Consider the following 16,837-nt stretch of genomic DNA (forward strand, 5'->3'; position numbering starts at 1 on the left):
AACCTGTCCGGGGACCCAGGGGCGTCCTGGGGCCAAGGCTCCGGGGCGGCTGGGACCTGGGCAGTTACTGCCCTCGGGAGAAGAGCTGAGGCCCCCGATTCCGGATGTGAATGAAGGCGTTTATATTCCTAAGGACAATGGCGACAAGCAGAGAGGAACCCCCCGCCTTGGTCCCAACGGGCCCTCTTTGACGCACCGAGTCGCCTGCCCGCAAGCCGGTTTCCCGGGGGCCCCAGAAGGGTCGAGGGAAGCAGAGAGCAGAGGGGGCGGCGCCCGGCGTCGGGCTGACCCCGAGGCGTCTCCCGTCGCGCACCCGCACCCCTCCCGGGTGACGGCCCTGGCCGGGGGCGGGCGTGCAGCGGGAGGGGACGGCTACCGCGAGCTGGGTGCCCGGGTCCTGCCGAGCGTGGCGCGGAGACAAGAGCCAGGCTAGGGGCCACCGATGTCTGTCGGGCACCTTCAATGGAGCTTTGTTCCCGAGAGGGCTCGTCCTTTCTACCCTGGCGCCTCTCTCTGGCTCTGCGACCCTACTCCTTCCTGGAAGGACAGACACCGATGCAGTCCGTTCGGACGCGACAGGGCTCTGGAGAGGCTGGACCTCTCTGCCCGGGAAGCGATGGAGGTTCCTAGATAGGCACGCAGGGCAGCAGGCCCCGCCGGGGGCAGCCGGGCGCCCCGCGGAGGGTCCGGTGTGCGGGGCGCACTGCTGGAGGTCACCTCGGCTTCTGCCCACTCTCCCATGTACCTCTGGCCTGTTCGCCGGGTTGGGTCGCTGAGCCCTGGTGGAACGCTGCGCCGGACCTGGATCACAGCTGCCAGCGCGCCGCCCGCGACGTGCCTCGGGTTACCCTGGGGCTGGCGTCTCTGGTCCCATCGGAGCGCGCAGGGACAGCGCTTTGGACTGCGGTGGCCGGCCACGGGTCGTCGGACATCAGTGACAACACCTTCCTTCCGCCCTCCTTTTATATCTAACCTTCGCACGTGCTGAGAATGTGGTGACCAAAGAAATCAAAAATCTTAGCTGTGACTCCAGACCCTTGTGCCCCTCTATTAGGCATCTGTAGTGATGACCTCTGTCCCGAAAGCGATGACCGAAAAGTAGAATATGGGTGAGAGTTGGTTTTAAAAAAAAAGAAAAAAGAAAAAGGGCGGGGGGACCAGGGAGGAAGCGGGGAAAGGAAGAAAGAAAGAAAGAAGCTGGCAGGATTTCCGCTAGTCCTGCGGCGAACTACATGTCCCAGGGAGCCTGGGGCGCCGGGCCGCGTGTCCACTCCGCCATCCACTTGGAGAAGCCCTTACTAAGCCTGGCCCCGCGCACGGCCAATCCCCTCGCCTGGAACCTCGGCTGGAACCTGAGACGGATTCGCCCCCCGAAAGATGCTCCAGCAGCAAAAATAGCACAAGTTTATCATTGTCCCAAGAAAGGGACGCAGCGCGGTTCTTACCGGTTTTAGCAGAACAACTGGCATCCTTCAGCTGGACACGCCCACGCTCCGGTTGTGACTTTGTGGAGACAGTGGAGAGGCGAGCAAGCGCCTACCCTGCACTTTAAACGACACTTCTGGAGCCGCCTTAGCCGCCGGGACCCACCAAAGTCCCGCTGCTGGTGTCCCCTTCTTACACGTCTGCATTTATCCGCGAATCATCTCGAGAGTCCGACTTGTAAATGTTCAGCATTTTGCTGCTTTACTGCTTTTTTCTGGGGACTGTTCCAGCACTTGCCGAGACCGGCGGAGAGAGGCGACTGAGCCCAGAGAAGAGCGAAATATGGGGACCGGGACTGAAAGCAGATGTCGTCCTTCCCGCCCGCTATTTCTATATTCAGGCGGTGGATACATCAGGGGATAAGTAAGTCGAGAAGGGACTCCTTAAGTATTCGGGAATGGGTTTTAGACTTTGTTTCTTCCTTCACTTCTCATCCACCCCAAAACTTGCTTCTCCACAGCAGTTTAATTCCAGATTATTTGGGTGCTATGCACATCTGGATTTCCCTTCCCAATTTTTCTCTGTAGTTTTAGAAATAATTAGGAATTGCCATACATAATATACTAATAGCTCTTCTCTTAGATGTTTTGGTAGATATTCCTGCATTATCAGGGCAAAACAAAGCTCCTACTTTTTGTTGGAGGTGCTATTTCTAACGACTTTTGCATAAACTATTGTAAGGAATTAAGCTTAGTTGTTAGAAACTTGATCAACTTCATTTTTCTGTGGTGCTGCCCCAGAGTTTCAGGTATACATCTGCAGGTAAGCATGTTTTAGAACCCAAGAAGAAAAATTAACTACTATTTAACACTTTAGAGTTTAAAAGAAAAGTTTGGAAATACTAAATTCCTATATAACAAAAATTTGTTTCATTCCAATGAACTCAATACATTAAAATTATACTTTAAACTTATATTTATGTATATTTTATAAGAAAATATATGTTGGGAATAAAATGTTTTCCAGGTGTTAGGGGTGTAGCTCAGTGGTAGAGCACTCACCTAGCATATGTGAGGCTCAGGGTTCAATCCCTAGCACTGAAAAAAAAAAAAAGTTTTCCAAAGAAAAAGATAGGTGTAATTTTTGTCACTTGGCTACAAATAGTACAGTTGGAGAAACAAATACCACCTCAACAGCAAGAGCACTCACTCCACAAACATTTTTATTTACAAAGATGACATACTGCCTACCTTGCTTTTGTCCACATCTGGGACTGATTTACAGTTCTGATATTTTTAAGAATCATTGAGAGTGATTTTTCAAAATAAAATCATCTTTGCAGGCACAGCATTTGATCACAGATGTTCTGATGTAACAGCCATGAAATAAATAGGCTGATATATTATTATATATGGAATGTATAAATATTTGCATGCTTACATAGATTAGTAATATTAATATATCCCTTTGTCATTGTCCAATGAAACTTATATGCTATTTTGATCACTGTCTTCCTCTTTATTTTTTTTTAAATTTCTGATCCATCATATTTATTCTGGCACCAAAAGCATAAAAGAGAAGAAGCAAGCATATTAGAAGAAGAATGTGGAGAACAGTAGTTTACTTGACTGAACAGCATAATCATTTGGTGCTTATTCCTTAAAATAACCTCTATATCTCATTGCTCTTCCCACCACAGATTCACATTTTCTCCAGGTGAAAAGGTGTTCCAGGTTAAAATCTCAGCACCAGATGAGCAGTTCACGAGAGTTGGAGTCCAGGTTTTAGACCGGAAGGATGGGTCCTTCATAGTAAGATACAGAATGTATGCAAGCTACAAAAATCTGAAGGTAGAAGTTAAATTCCAAGGTCAACATGTAGCCAAATCTCCCTATATTTTAAAAGGTAATTTGGAACACAGTTTTATAACAATAGTACTTAAACATGATAATATATGTCATTCCACCAACAAAAAGAACTTGGTATTTTTTTTTTTTTTTCACTGAAAGTAAAAAGATGTGTCCTACCTGAAAGCTAAGGTAGGAATCTTGGTAAAAGAGAGAAATTCAAAATTTGAGTGGAAATTGTAGTTTGCTAAAGAGCAAGGGACATTATTAGAGAATTTGCTATCTGAAAACATAATGTTAGCAAGAATAATGGAGCTGTATATATGATCCTGTATGATACTTTGTTAATTGGAGATAGAAGACTTATGTTACTGGGAAAAGTTATTGAAACTTGGTAGACCACTTTAGGAAGGGAAATGGCTTGAAGCAGAGAGGGGAGGTTGGCTGTTGTTTTTGTCTTCATTCCAATGCCATTTTTTCAGGGAAATTCTCTGATGGTTTCTAATTTAGGATGAGACCTCGGCTTTGTTATCCAGGCCATTCTTTCCCTCTCAGAGGAGGCAGGACCCCAAAACTCTGGGGAAGCATTGTATGTAACAAAGACATCCTAAGAATGGTAATGTTTCTTGTCTGGGTTCCTTTCCTGCCTCCCATTAGGTATAGAATAACCATCTGAACCTTAAAAAATGCTGCATTCTCAGTACTTCCTGGATCAGGTGGGAGTCTGAGGATTACGGAGAGGAATGACAGTAAAAATCCATTCAGATTCTACTACATTGTGTTAGTATTATTTCTATAAATGTGCAATTAACTCATCATAATGAAATAGACTGTTTTGAGGATTATTTTTACAATTTTATATTTCTTTTTTTAAAAGCATTATAGAGGTTATTTACTTTTGTTGTTCTTGATGTTTTGCCCATTGAAAAAAGTACCTTAGACACTTTAAGAACCCATTTATGCAATGTACCATTGAAATATTATTACAAATTTTGTTTTTCATTGAGAAAGGTATATTCCTCTAACATTCTTTTACCAATATTTGGTGATTCTTAAGTACCCCAAACATAAAGAGCAATGAACTATAATATCCACTGTAGAGGATACATTAGAACCCATCAATTTGTTTTTTGAGCTTGTGTAAAGTAGACTCGAACATGAAGACATCACAGGAGTTCATAGGGAAGAGTTGTCAAGAAGACTGACTTATTCAGAATGCCCCATTAGAATAAAAGTGTATTTCTTTTAAAATATGTTTTCAATCCATGCGCCTTCCTACCTACTTCACTAGTCGAAATTCAAGAAGCCTGCACTTTGGGTACTTGTTACATGTGTCAAATACTGAGTGAAATGTTCCATCTTGCACTTTGCTGTTTGTGTGCAAATAGGGCCGGTTTACCATGAAAACTGTGACTGTCCTTTGGAGGACAGTGCAGCCTGGCTACAGAAGATGAACTGCCCAGGAACCATTGCTCAGATTCAGAAAGATCTGGCGCATTTCCCTACTGTTGATCCAGAAAAGATCGCAGCAGAAATCCCACAAAGATTTGGGCAGAGGCAGAGCTTGTGTCACTACACCTTAAAGAATAACAAGGTACAACACGTGATTGAGGTTCCCTTGATTTCCTGATGCTGTTTTGTTTTGACCATTTGACTGCAATTGGCTAAACAGTTCTTTAAACATCATCCTCATTGCAATCATTGTGACAAGCTTTTCCTCAGTCAAGTCTGACAGTACTTTTAGACTAATGTAAGAAATGTTAAATTCTCTTTTAGGTTTACATCAAAACTCATGGTGAACATGTAGGTTTTAGAATTTTCATGGATGCCATACTACTTTCTTTGACAAGAAAGGTAAGTATATCTTTTCCCTGAGTCATAAAAGGTGATTTTAATCCAGCTTTCATAATATAGTTTTTCCCAAAATAAAACATAACAATATCAGGGATATTCTATTCTAGAGCTTTATTATAATAATATTCTGAAATTGTATATAGGATGCCTGTGTTAGTTTTCAGGGCTACTGTGGCAAAGTGCTGGAGATTGAGTGCCTTAAAACAACAATGTATTCTCTCATGGTTCTGGAGGCCAGAAATCCAAGATCAAAGTGCCAGCAGGGCCACCCTCCCTCTGAGATTGTGAAGGTCTTCTTCCCTGCCTCTGGCTGTCCTCTGTCCTTGGTGTTCCCTGGTGTACCTCACTCTGCTCTCTCCTCTCATTACGTGGCCTCTTGCCTTCTTGTGTCTATCTCTTCTCTTTTCATAGGAACATTAGTCATTTTAGATTAATAGACCACCCTCCTTCAGTGTAACCTCATCTTAACTAATTACATCTGCAACGACCCACTTTCCAAATAAGGTCATTCGAATATACTGGGGTTTAGAACTTCAGCATATTTTTTTAGGAGAATCAATTTGACCCATAACAATGTCTTACAGAGGAAAGAAAATTCCTGTGGTAAAATGATTTTGATACTAAACCTACTTTGAGTCCAAAGAAGATTACTCCTCTTCTGAATCCTGTTCCTAATGTGCTTTAATAGGATTCGAGTGGAGTATTTCAACAGTGTTAAAATGGCTGAAATGAAAATTATACCAACATTTTTACCAGTTGTGTATTTATGTAAAATCTATTATGACATTTACTTATTCAATAGTGTGTGCATATCTTGATTGAATAACTCATGGGAAATCATACTTCTCTTCTCAAGATTGCAAAGCATATTCAGTCAGTGACTCCTAAATATAGTAATACTTAGTACCAGTATTATACCTCCTTTAGGCTAAGACATCAGATTACTGGCAAATAGTTCTTGCTTATCTGTGTCCGTGGAAAAAATAAGAATTTTCTTCAGGACTCCAATTTCTCAAGATGCTTCTCAGATGGACCAACACAATGCCTACCTAAACAAATAAATATGTATGTATACATCTTGCTTTGCAAATATTCCAAGCATTTTCCATGACTAATAATCAGGTTCTTTCAATGTGTTCACAGCATTTGTCAGTCAGAGCTGCAGAGCTTGGAAGTTCCTATTTTGACCTTTGTGTGTCCCTGAATTTATATCCTGTTCCTACCACCCACCTGGTCTAAAATGGAAACATCTGGTTCATTAGCAAGAAACTAGGGCTAGAGTCCCACTGCTCAGAAAAGAATTCTTAGAATTGCTTTCTAGCAATTCTTTCTTTGCTTGTCGTAGCCTCTCTTGGCAGCTTTGGAACAGAGATTACCTTTGCCACCTCATTCTCCTGTAGTGAGTCTGTTGACCAATTTAGACATCTCAGAAAGGAAACTTAGAATGCTTATACATGTGACCACATTTGGAAAAGTTACCCACTATTCAAGCCAGAGTCATCATTGCCTAAAGCTTATAAAGTTGTCCTTTCATTTGGTGCACTGCTGATTTTAATTGATAAGTATAAGGTAGTATGCAGTGCAAGAACTGCAAATAAGCACTTCATTTTCTGTTTCCTAGGTGAAGATGCCAGATGTGGAGTTTTTTGTTAATTTGGGAGACTGGCCTTTGGAAAAAAAGAAATCCAGCTCAAACATCCATCCAATCTTTTCCTGGTGTGGCTCCACAGATTCTAAGGACATCGTGATGCCCACCTACGACTTGACGGACTCTGTTCTAGAAACCATGGGCCGGTGAGAGACGGGTCAGGGTCCCCCAGCCTCAGCTTGCTCTCTTTGGTGAGTTCTTCCCTCCACCTTTGTGATGTGATGGTTTGGGAGGAAGACGCGAGGCACTTTCTGTGTTCTAGAGTAAGTCTGGATATGATGTCTGTACAAGCCAACACGGGGCCTCCCTGGGAAAGGAAGAACTCTACTGCTGTCTGGAGAGGGCGAGACAGCCGCAAGGAGAGACTTGAGCTGGTGAAGCTCAGTAGGAAACATCCGGAACTCATCGATGCTGCCTTCACCAACTTTTTCTTCTTTAAACATGACGAGAGCCTGTATGGTCCCATTGTGAAACACATCTCTTTTTTTGATTTCTTCAAGGTATCGTTAGTGACCGATCCTTTCTGCTTTTTGTGTAAATAGTACTTTGGGAAAGGGAAATCGAAGCCTGTAAATCACAGGGGATGAGAGAATGGGCTTGAACAGCCTGCGTCTGTACTCACCACCCAGCCCTGACGTTGAATTATGCTCGAGGGAGCTCAGAGCCTGAGGAGAGCTCTGATTTTTTCCCCAGCTAACCCTTAAGATAAGCTCACGTCAGCTCAAATCCTTTAAGTTCACAAAAGTCATTTTACAAAGACTTCTCACCAGAAATACAGCGCCAACAACAGACTAAAGAAGATGAAAACCAGGTGTCTGTTGTCAGACCTTCTGGTGAGGAGTGACTTGAAACACTGACGTTCTGCCTGGGAATTCTGGGTTGGCTTTTCACATCTAGAATGAGGATTACTCATGTTTCCCAGGAAGTGATACTTTTCCTAACAGCTCCTTTTCTCAGGCAGTGGACAGAGCCCTGCTCCCTAGATCACTGAGGGCAGCGGGGTGTTTCTGTAGTACCCTACAGTAGAAAGAAAGATGGCAAAAGGTAGTCACCCATCCTCCATGCGAGGGAAGGCAAATGATTAGTGAACTGTCTGCTCCATAGACAGGTTTTCTTTCAGTGGCTTACATGAAGGAAGGTACACCCAGATAATGCTGTGTGTTGAATTGTCATTATTTTTTCATAGGCCTATGTCAAAGAAAGGAATGACCACAACTAGAGAACAGATGCAAGCCATTTGTCACATCATGCCTTGGCTTTTTCCTGCCTGCTGAATTTTCTAGAACTAAGGCTATCGATGACCAGAGCTCTGTGAATATTTTTACTCATAGATGTTCTTGCCCCAGAGCTTGTTAATTTCCTTGAGACATTTGGGTGTCCCTGGTGTTTAAAAAGTATGATTAACATGGCACAGAATTTGCCGTTATTAGGTACTTATGCAATCCATAAAAAAGTAGAAGATGGGGCGGGCTGGGGATATAGCTCAGTTGGTAGAGTACTTGCCTTGCGTGCATAAGGCCCTGGGTTCAATCCCCAGCACCACCAAAAAAAAAAAAAAGTAGAGGAACTCCAAGGTTGCAAATCTATTTTTTTTTACGTTGTAGCCTTAGGATGACCCTTGCATTTCATTGGCTTCTTCATTATTAGATTTGTTTCTCTCTTTCTGAAATTTAGAACCATATCAAAATAAGCATTTAGCTTTAGGTCAGCATGTTATATAATCATAATTACCAAATGGCAAAGGCAGAGGGCAAAACCTGGCCCCTGCCTTTGCATTTGTATCTGCAGATGGCAGACTGAGGTATGGAATGCGGAGAGAAAAAAAGAATGGAAAGTAGGAATTTAGTGGAGGTTCTTGTACTTTACTACTGTTTTGCAGCATAAATATCAAATAAATATTGATGGCACTGTAGCGGCCTATCGCCTACCCTACCTGCTGGTGGGTGACAGTGTTGTGCTGAAGCAGGACTCCATCTACTATGAACACTTCTACAATGAGCTGCAGCCCTGGAAACACTACATTCCAGTGAAAAGCAACCTCAGTGATCTGCTGGAAAAACTTAAATGGGCAAAAGACCATGATGAAGAGGTAAGGTCAGTCTCCAGGAAGGCTTGCCTCCACTGTGCCAGGTATCACTGGTATGTTTGCAATGTCTTGTGCTTGGAGAATGTGCAGGATGCTCAGATACAAAAATGGGAAGCTGCCTGCCCAGGAGTGGTACAGTAGTACCCTCGAGCAAACACAGCCCTGATCTTAGATCAACTGTCCCCTCTGCATGTGAAACAAAAGCTAAGCCTCATCCTGATTATATTTTCTCTTTTGGTAAACATTGTAAGCATCATGATTGCCTCCACTAACAATGTGAAAATTAAGATGGCCAGTCTGGCAAGAGATGTCACTAACCTCTGTGGCGTAAAATGAGGGATTACAGGAATTAGCTTCAAGCTAATGGCTGAAAACTGTGAAAAAGTGCACTAATATAGCTGCACCTTGCATTTCCTTTACAAAGTCACTGTTCTTTTGCTTGCTGTATATCATCTCTCTCCAAGAGAGGTTTAACTCTAAGAAACACAATAGGACTCCTCAGACTTTCAAGTCTTGAAAACCTGCCTTTGATTTGATCAGATGTAGTCTGTTAAACATTCCTCTGCCACAGGAGAACCCTGAGGCTGTGCTTCCTGTTGTTGTCTCACTGTGCTCACTCTGGAGTTTTGTTTGCATCTGTCTACGAAGGAAAAAAAGATGCTTCATGAAAGGATTTTTGTTTTATTCCCAAAGGCAAAGAAGATAGCAAAAGCAGGACAAGAATTTGCAAGAAATAATCTCATGGGTGATGACATATTCTGTTATTACTTTAAACTTTTCCAGGTTAGTATTTTTCAAAATAGTCATGTAACTTACAACTGGACATGTTAGAGGCATATAATATTTCACTCAATTTCTAAAATACATGTACATTTTAACAATTTCTAAGATCATATTAATATAAGGTGAGTCAGGTCCCTCTTTTGGGGGAAAATCAAGGCAACTACTAAGTAGTAATACTATATAGTTGAAAAATGAGTATTAGCTATTGGAAAATATTACAACATCAAGTGAAAGGACTAATATTAGAACTATGTGGTATGTAGTTAGGAAACTGGTCTCCTATCCTGCAAAGTTACCATACATGGGTATATATTTTCTCTTAGTGTTATGTTGCTGTTGCCTTCCCATTTCTTTGTGTAAACAGCTCAAAGTATCTGTTTGGGCCCCTTGTCATGACACCCAGTTGGGCCATGACTTCTCTTGGAAATTATTTCCACAGACCTAAGCATTTTGGGATTGTAGTCAAAGCACATCTGACGATTTCAAAGACTCATTAGAAAAATACAGCAGTAAAGATGCCATTTGCTAATAATAGCATTAGATCTAGATTTGGCTTCCTATCTCAAAATTACAGATATTGAGCCCTATACTGTAGGCTCTGCTGCAAAGCAAACTTGATCTATTTCTGGTCTGTACTGCCCCCTCCTATTTTGTAATCTTCCCTAGGAGGTGTTGAAGTGATACAGAAGTTTACTGTATCAAATGCATGAACTGGGGGGACTCATATCTGAATTTCCAAAGATCCACTGGGTGGTGTTTACTCATTCACAAAGATTTAGCATCAGTGCTTTGCACACAGTGCCTATCCCAGGGTGAGAACTTAGTGAATGAGGATACCAACTGAGGCTGTGCAAGCCATGGAGGGGAAGGCAGAAATTGTATCTGTCCTCAGATTCTCATTCTAGGGCAGTTCATGTGCAAAATTATTTTCACTCTAAGGCAGAAGGTGATTAAAATAAAGTCATATAAATTAGGAATAGAATAATGACAGGTTAGGATCAAACAACCAGAGTTCAAAGAACTTCAGGACTCAAGCTCTGTTGTTGGGCATTTGGGAATTACAGAGGAATTTGCACATCACATTTTTACATACACACGAGTTGAGTGAATCTCGGTCTGCGAATTCCAGTGTGTCTCATTTGATGTATGCACTTACAAGTGTTGGATAAGGGACACTTTTCTATTGTCACTTATCAGGAATATGCCAACTTACAAGTGAGCGAGCCCCAGATCCGAGAGGGCATGAAGAGGGTAGAACCACAGACCGAGGACGACCTCTTTCCTTGCACGTGCCACAGGAAAAAGGTAACAGAAGGGAACTTCTGGCCAGTGTCAGTGTAAGAACTCATGTTGATCCAAGTTTTCACCTATCCCTCCAGTCATTCAATCAGGCAAGAAACAGTGGAGTTCTTCCTGAGCCTCCAAGCAACTCAGTCTACCAGGGAGATGGCTATCATAGATAATAACAGTGTACTAGAAAAGGTTCAGCCATGTGAGAGCCAGGGTAGCTCTCTGGCAAGGCTGAGCGAGGCCTTTTTCAATTTGAAAATTCAGATCACATGGCATTTGAACAGATGTTAGAAGTTTGAAGAGTATTTTCACATGTATCATCTGATGCCCTCATCTCCCCACGCGATAGGTTTGGCAAAGGTCATCATTCCATTGCAGAAGTGAAAAAATATACAACCATGAGTATTCATGCTACAGCATTTAAAAACAATCTCTGTTGATGGCACCTCATGATGACCTCATTTGCAAAGTTCAGATTCACATATGGACTTATAAGACTTGAAAGATCCTTAGAAGTCATACAGTGATTGTCTTTTATTCACGGTTTGCAAAACTGAGCTCACAGAGGAATTGGCTCAAAATTATCTAGCAGGATTATAACAAAGCAGAACCATATCAAGATCAGATTGTGTATATTTGTACATGGAGATGCAGTGTGGCAGAGGAGTGTTTCGATTATAGTTGGATTTTTGTTTGGAAGAATACAAATTGCAGTTTTCTGCATTTCTTATATATTTATGTGTGTGTAAATATGCTGGCTAGACATTATTTTAAGAAAAATCATCTTTTTTCTGAATAAACATAGTCAGAATTGTGGTATTATAATCAAATATGAGAAGGCAGATTTGACAATGGTTATGTCTGCCTCTCAAGGATGTTTAAAAGCAATAAGGTGACCACTGGCCCCAGTGATGTGACAAAACCAGCTCATGTGAGCTCACCAACTATTAAGTATTCAGGAGTTTCACACACTAGTTAAATCTTTGCTAGCTTGGAATCATTCTTTGGAGAGTATTTATATCATGACGGTCAGCATATGCTACAAATCAAAATTTTGGTTGTTTTGGTGTTTTGTTTTCTCTTTTTTTTTTGGAGAACTGATTTACCACTAGCTCACTGACCCTTGAGTGGTACAGAATCAGTGCTGATCCCTGTCAAGGCCGTGAAATCACTTCAAGCCAATGGTTCCCCTCACCAAATTTGTGATTTAGTGTTACGGCACTTCCCGCTTTGGCTCCCGTGGAGTCTGTACTGTTGAATTTTTTTCTTTATCTGTGATTGAGAGGAGGTACCAATTAGTATCTTCCACTGATTACTGGAAGTTAGCAACAGGATAATAGCTCTGTTTGTATGTTGTTCTGTTCTTTGCCAGCTCTTCACTGATAGTGTTCCTCACACAAGGGCTTTACAGTTGTACAGATACATGGAAGTTTGGGTTCCCTGTCAGCAGTCCTGTGTTTTAGTAAGCTCTTTCACCACTGTAACTAAAAGGATCTGACCAGCACAACTGTAGAGGAGAAAAGGTTTACTAGAGGGCTCACAGTTTCAGAGGTCTTAGTCCATAGAAGGCCAGCTCCATTCCTCAGGGCTCGAGGTGAGGGAGAACATCATGGCAGAAGAGTGTGGTGAAGGAAAGAAGCTCACATGAGGATGAAGAAGCAGAGAGAAACTCCCCTTCACACCAGATACAAAATATATACCCCATAGTCACGCCCCAATTCTCACCTCCTCCAGCCACACCTACCACACCTTAATTGGGTTAAGACTCTGACAACCCAATCATTTCTCCTCAGAACCTTCCTGCATTGTCTCACACGTGAGATTTTGGGGGACACCTCATATCCAAACCATAACACCCTATGAAACAATGTGATTTGCACTGGGATGATTCTAATCCTCTGGAAATAGATCTGGGTCCTAAAATCATGGAGCAGAAACTTGACTTTTTTCTTCCTCTCCCATTTAGGGGAGAATAAATAATCGACTCATAAAACTTATTGATGGCTCTTAATATATTGCTTCTTAATTGCAGACCAAAGATGAACTCTGATATGCAAAATACCTTTCATTCAAATAATGGTGCTCTGAAGACTCTTCTCAGCGGAAAAGAAGAATATTTTTTTAAGTATTAATTCCCCAATGAAAAATCTGCTGTGTGATTATGTGCATTATGAAGATTTTTCTACTATACATTATTCCCATGATTGTCCTTTAAAGCACATTTTTAGAATTTTATAATAAAAGCATCTTTATTTTAAAGGCTTCTGTTGTGCTATTATTAGCTGTATTGGGACCATGAGCAGAAAGATGGGGGAGGGGTGGGCTTGACTCAGCAGCCTGCTTGCCACCTTCTTGCCTTCATCTACATGACCAAGCAGGAGACCTCTGACTCCTTAAACTACCGCTATTTTGGAAATTCACTCACTCAAGCAAACCTAATCCTAACTAATGTGTCACACAAGGCCAGTTTTAATGTGACCTCTGCCTGTGTCTTTAGTCAGACCTCTCCCCACTTTCTAATGCCTACCTGAGACCTGGGAAAACTTCCTGCCACAGTTCTGTCAATGACTGTTTCCCTACTGCCGCAGTATTTGCTTTTCCCTTGGTCTGGAATGGCAGGACCTACACTTCTTGGTCCAGTGTAGACATCCCTCAGTACTAGAGTCACTAGCCAGTGCCCCGTGTTATTTCCTATCAGTTTTCTTGGGCTGCCTTGGCAAACCTCCACAAACTTGGTGACTCAAAACAACAGAAATTTTTTTCTCTACAGGCCCGTTCTGGAGGCCAGAAGTCTGAATTCAAGGTGCCAGCTTCCTCTGGAGGCTCTGAGGGACAATTCCTCCCAACACCTTCCCTCCAACAGGTGGCCACTGGCAGTTCTTGGAATTCAGTGGCTTCCACTGCCTCTATGTGTCCATTTTCTCCTTATCAAGACATCTGTCATTAAACTTAGGGCCTGCTCTAAATCCAGGATGATCTCATCTCAAGAATTTTCATATTTGCAAAGACTTCTTTCTAAACAGGGTCACATTTCACAGGCCCCCAAGCTAAGATCTGGACATATTTTGGAAGGCCACTATTCAACATCTTCTAAGAACGTTGCCTTGAAATCAGGAACAACGTGAGGATTCCAATCAGACACATCTAACATAGCATGGGAGGTGTAAGCCAGCACAGTGAGTCTAGAAAAAGAAAGTACAAGAATTAAAAAATAACAATTGTCATTAAAAGCTGATGATACACTATCATACATAGAAAATTCAGACAAATCTATAGACAAATTGCTGGAATTAACAAGAAAATTTGGCATTTGCAGGATATGAAACCAGAATACAAAATTCAATTGCATTTCAATAGACTAGCTAGTAATGGAAAATTAAATTAAAAGGCATAAAATAGAACTTAATAATAGCTTTAAAAACAGTGCAGTACTTATTTGAAGAATTAAGTGTAACAGAAATGAATGACACAACATTTGAAAAAATCTAATTAAATTGAAAGATATATGTTGTAGCTTGGCAAAATGAATGTCAATTCTCCCCTACATAGAGTCAATGTAATACTTATAAAAAATTTGCCCTGCCCATTTTTTTAGAACTTCACCAATTTCTAAAAAGTTCATGTGCCTATAAAGTCTAAAAACCAATCATTCTTGAGAAGAATGGATTGTGAGAACTTCCCACACTAAGTAGCAAGATGTTTTATAATGCTATAGTATTCAAGACCTTGTGATATTGGTGCACAGACAGGAAAAAAAAACAGCTGGAATATTGAGACATAAACAGGCCCATGTTTATGTGGACACTCGATCTAGCATGGAGAACCTCAGATGTTGGAGAAATGTCCTGTATTTCAGTGAAGGGAGCTGCGATGTCTAGATATACACATGTTGAAGAAGAGTCGAGTCTAGTACACACTACATCAAAGATCAGTTCCATGGGCTGGGGTATAGTTCAGTGGGAGAGCCCTTGCCTAGCATGTATGAAGCCCTGACTTTGATCCCGACTACTGCAAGAATAAATAAACAAAGAGCAATTCCACAAGACTAGTGACAAAAGGCAAAACATAATGTTTTTAAACATTATCTCATTATCTAATAGTACAAGATTCAGCAGCTAAAATGGTCAAATAATTATTTTTTTCACTTTGTAACTCTACTAAGCCTTTGGAATTGTTGCCAAAATACAGCAAATCTCAACATTTATGGAACATATGTTTCTCATTACACAACTCTTTCCCCTGCCCCTTCCTTCTTAGAGAGATGCCATTTCAATCCATTACAATCGCACCACCACAAATGGACCGAGTGTTCCCTGGACCTGAGTGACATTTTGTCCTAGTAGGAATTCCTCTCATGAGCACAGCTCCAATAGTAAAATGAGTCAAAGGGAGGTGTTGATGGGACAGAATTCCTCATCTATCCTGCTTGCCTTACAAAGCTCTTAATTCTAAATGGGGAGACATGAGATTCCAGTGAGGAATTTGGGCCTAACTTAGCCGCTGAACATTAAGTGTGTGATCTGTTGATGACAACCTTTGGCACATGGCTTCTGTCAGCATCTTTCAAAGTGTGGTATAGAGAACTGGACTTTCAGTTTGATCATTTCAATTGGGTATTTGATCATTTCAATTTGGGTATTAGAAACTGAGTTGAAAGTTCCATGGGATCATATAAGCATACATAAATGTTTCCCTCTCCAAAACTTTTTTCCTGCAATTCACTTTTCATTGAACAATACACCATTATGTTACATCTAAGTTTCTTTTTAAAAAAGAATAATATCTTGTGTCGGGGACCAAGAAGTTCTCATTCTGAGAACATGCTGACCTTTACAATAAGCAGCAGCGCCCCTCCCCCCCACTCCTGGCTGATAATTCTGACAGTATGGCGCCTATGGCGCCCACAGCTTCTCTTCCGGGACTTCACCTTCCCGCCATTGCGAACCTCACCTTCCCGCCGGCACGAACTTGCAGCCTATCAGGAGCCCAATAGAAGAACACAGCCAACCAGGCTGCACCTCGTCATACCCCTCATTCCCTGAGCATATAAATACCCCTGTGTGAACAATAAAAATTTGCAGCTTGATCAGAATTCCTGTCTTGCTGTCTCTCCCTGCGTCTCTTGTCCCTTCATTCCTTCTCTCTTAGGTTTGCCGTCCGCGTTGATGTCCCGCGGGTCGGGACAGTTGGCGCCCAACGTGGGGCTCGAGCCTTTGTTTGAGAAGCGAACGCTGCCCTCTGGGGAAGACTTGGCCAAGCGGGATTCGGGATCGCCTCGGTGGACACGACCGGGAGTCAGATCCAGGAGGAGAGTGAGGCCAGCGCAAGGTGAGTGACGCACCATGGGACAAGCAGTTTCGTCACATGATTTGTTTCTGACGGGTCTCGAGGAGGCCCTCAAGACTCGGGGAGCGCGTGTTAAGAAAAAGGATTTGAGATCATTCTTTTCATACATAGAGGATTTGTGTCCTTGGTTTCCCCTCGAGGGGTCAATTGATGGTAAAAGGTGGCTCAGAGTAGGAGACTGCCTCAAAGATTATTATGAGACTTTTGGTCCTCAAAAGGTGCCTGTCACTGCCTTTTCTTATTGGAATTTAATTAATGAGATTCTTAAAAGCTCACCCTTTGACAGTGGTACTTTAAAACTTGTAAAGATTGGGGAGCAGGCAATGCAATCCACCTCTCGCCCCCCATCGGCATGCCCTTCGGTTAGTATTCAAATGCCCCCTACTCAGCCTTCTCAAGACCCTGGGACCCTCCCAGACCCCGGGAACCTCCCAGACCCCACCTTACCAAGAAAGTCCCCTAAAAGTCCCCCTAAGATTTATCCGGTTTTAAATCCCCATGATGACGTGACCCCAGAGGAGGAGGCTACCCTGGAGGGGGCAGCGGCTCAACACCATT

The 16,837-nt window shown here is 42.4% G+C and overlaps 2 protein-coding genes across 6 annotated transcripts in view; one reads left to right on the forward strand and one right to left on the reverse strand.

The window, feature by feature from the left end:
- Positions 1-1,188, reverse strand: part of Bivm (basic, immunoglobulin-like variable motif containing) — a 33,776-nt gene extending 32,588 nt beyond the window's left edge. Inside the window, exon 1 of one of the 5 annotated variants that reach the window (XM_047553772.1) lies at positions 746-1,188. The gene's annotated coding sequence lies outside the window, so the exon portion shown is untranslated. Of the gene's footprint in view, positions 1-3; positions 296-745 lie in introns of those variants that run through there. The other 4 variants (XM_047553769.1, XM_047553775.1, XM_047553774.1 and 1 more) reach the window with 4 other exon arrangements.
- Poglut2 (protein O-glucosyltransferase 2) lies at positions 40-13,185 on the forward strand. The gene is made up of 10 exons (XM_047553776.1): positions 40-1,848; positions 3,125-3,330; positions 4,661-4,866; positions 5,049-5,126; positions 6,748-6,920; positions 7,037-7,274; positions 8,654-8,863; positions 9,554-9,643; positions 10,841-10,948; positions 12,966-13,185. The coding sequence occupies exons 1-10, from the start codon at positions 1,667-1,669 to the stop codon at positions 12,981-12,983; spliced, it is 1,509 nt and encodes a 502-aa protein (XP_047409732.1). The 5' UTR covers positions 40-1,666; the 3' UTR covers positions 12,984-13,185.
- Positions 13,186-16,837: the final 3,652 nt, after the last annotated feature.

This window comes from Sciurus carolinensis, chromosome 5 (genome assembly GCF_902686445.1).
Source record: "Sciurus carolinensis chromosome 5, mSciCar1.2, whole genome shotgun sequence".
NCBI classification, from domain to species: domain Eukaryota; kingdom Metazoa; phylum Chordata; class Mammalia; order Rodentia; family Sciuridae; genus Sciurus; species Sciurus carolinensis.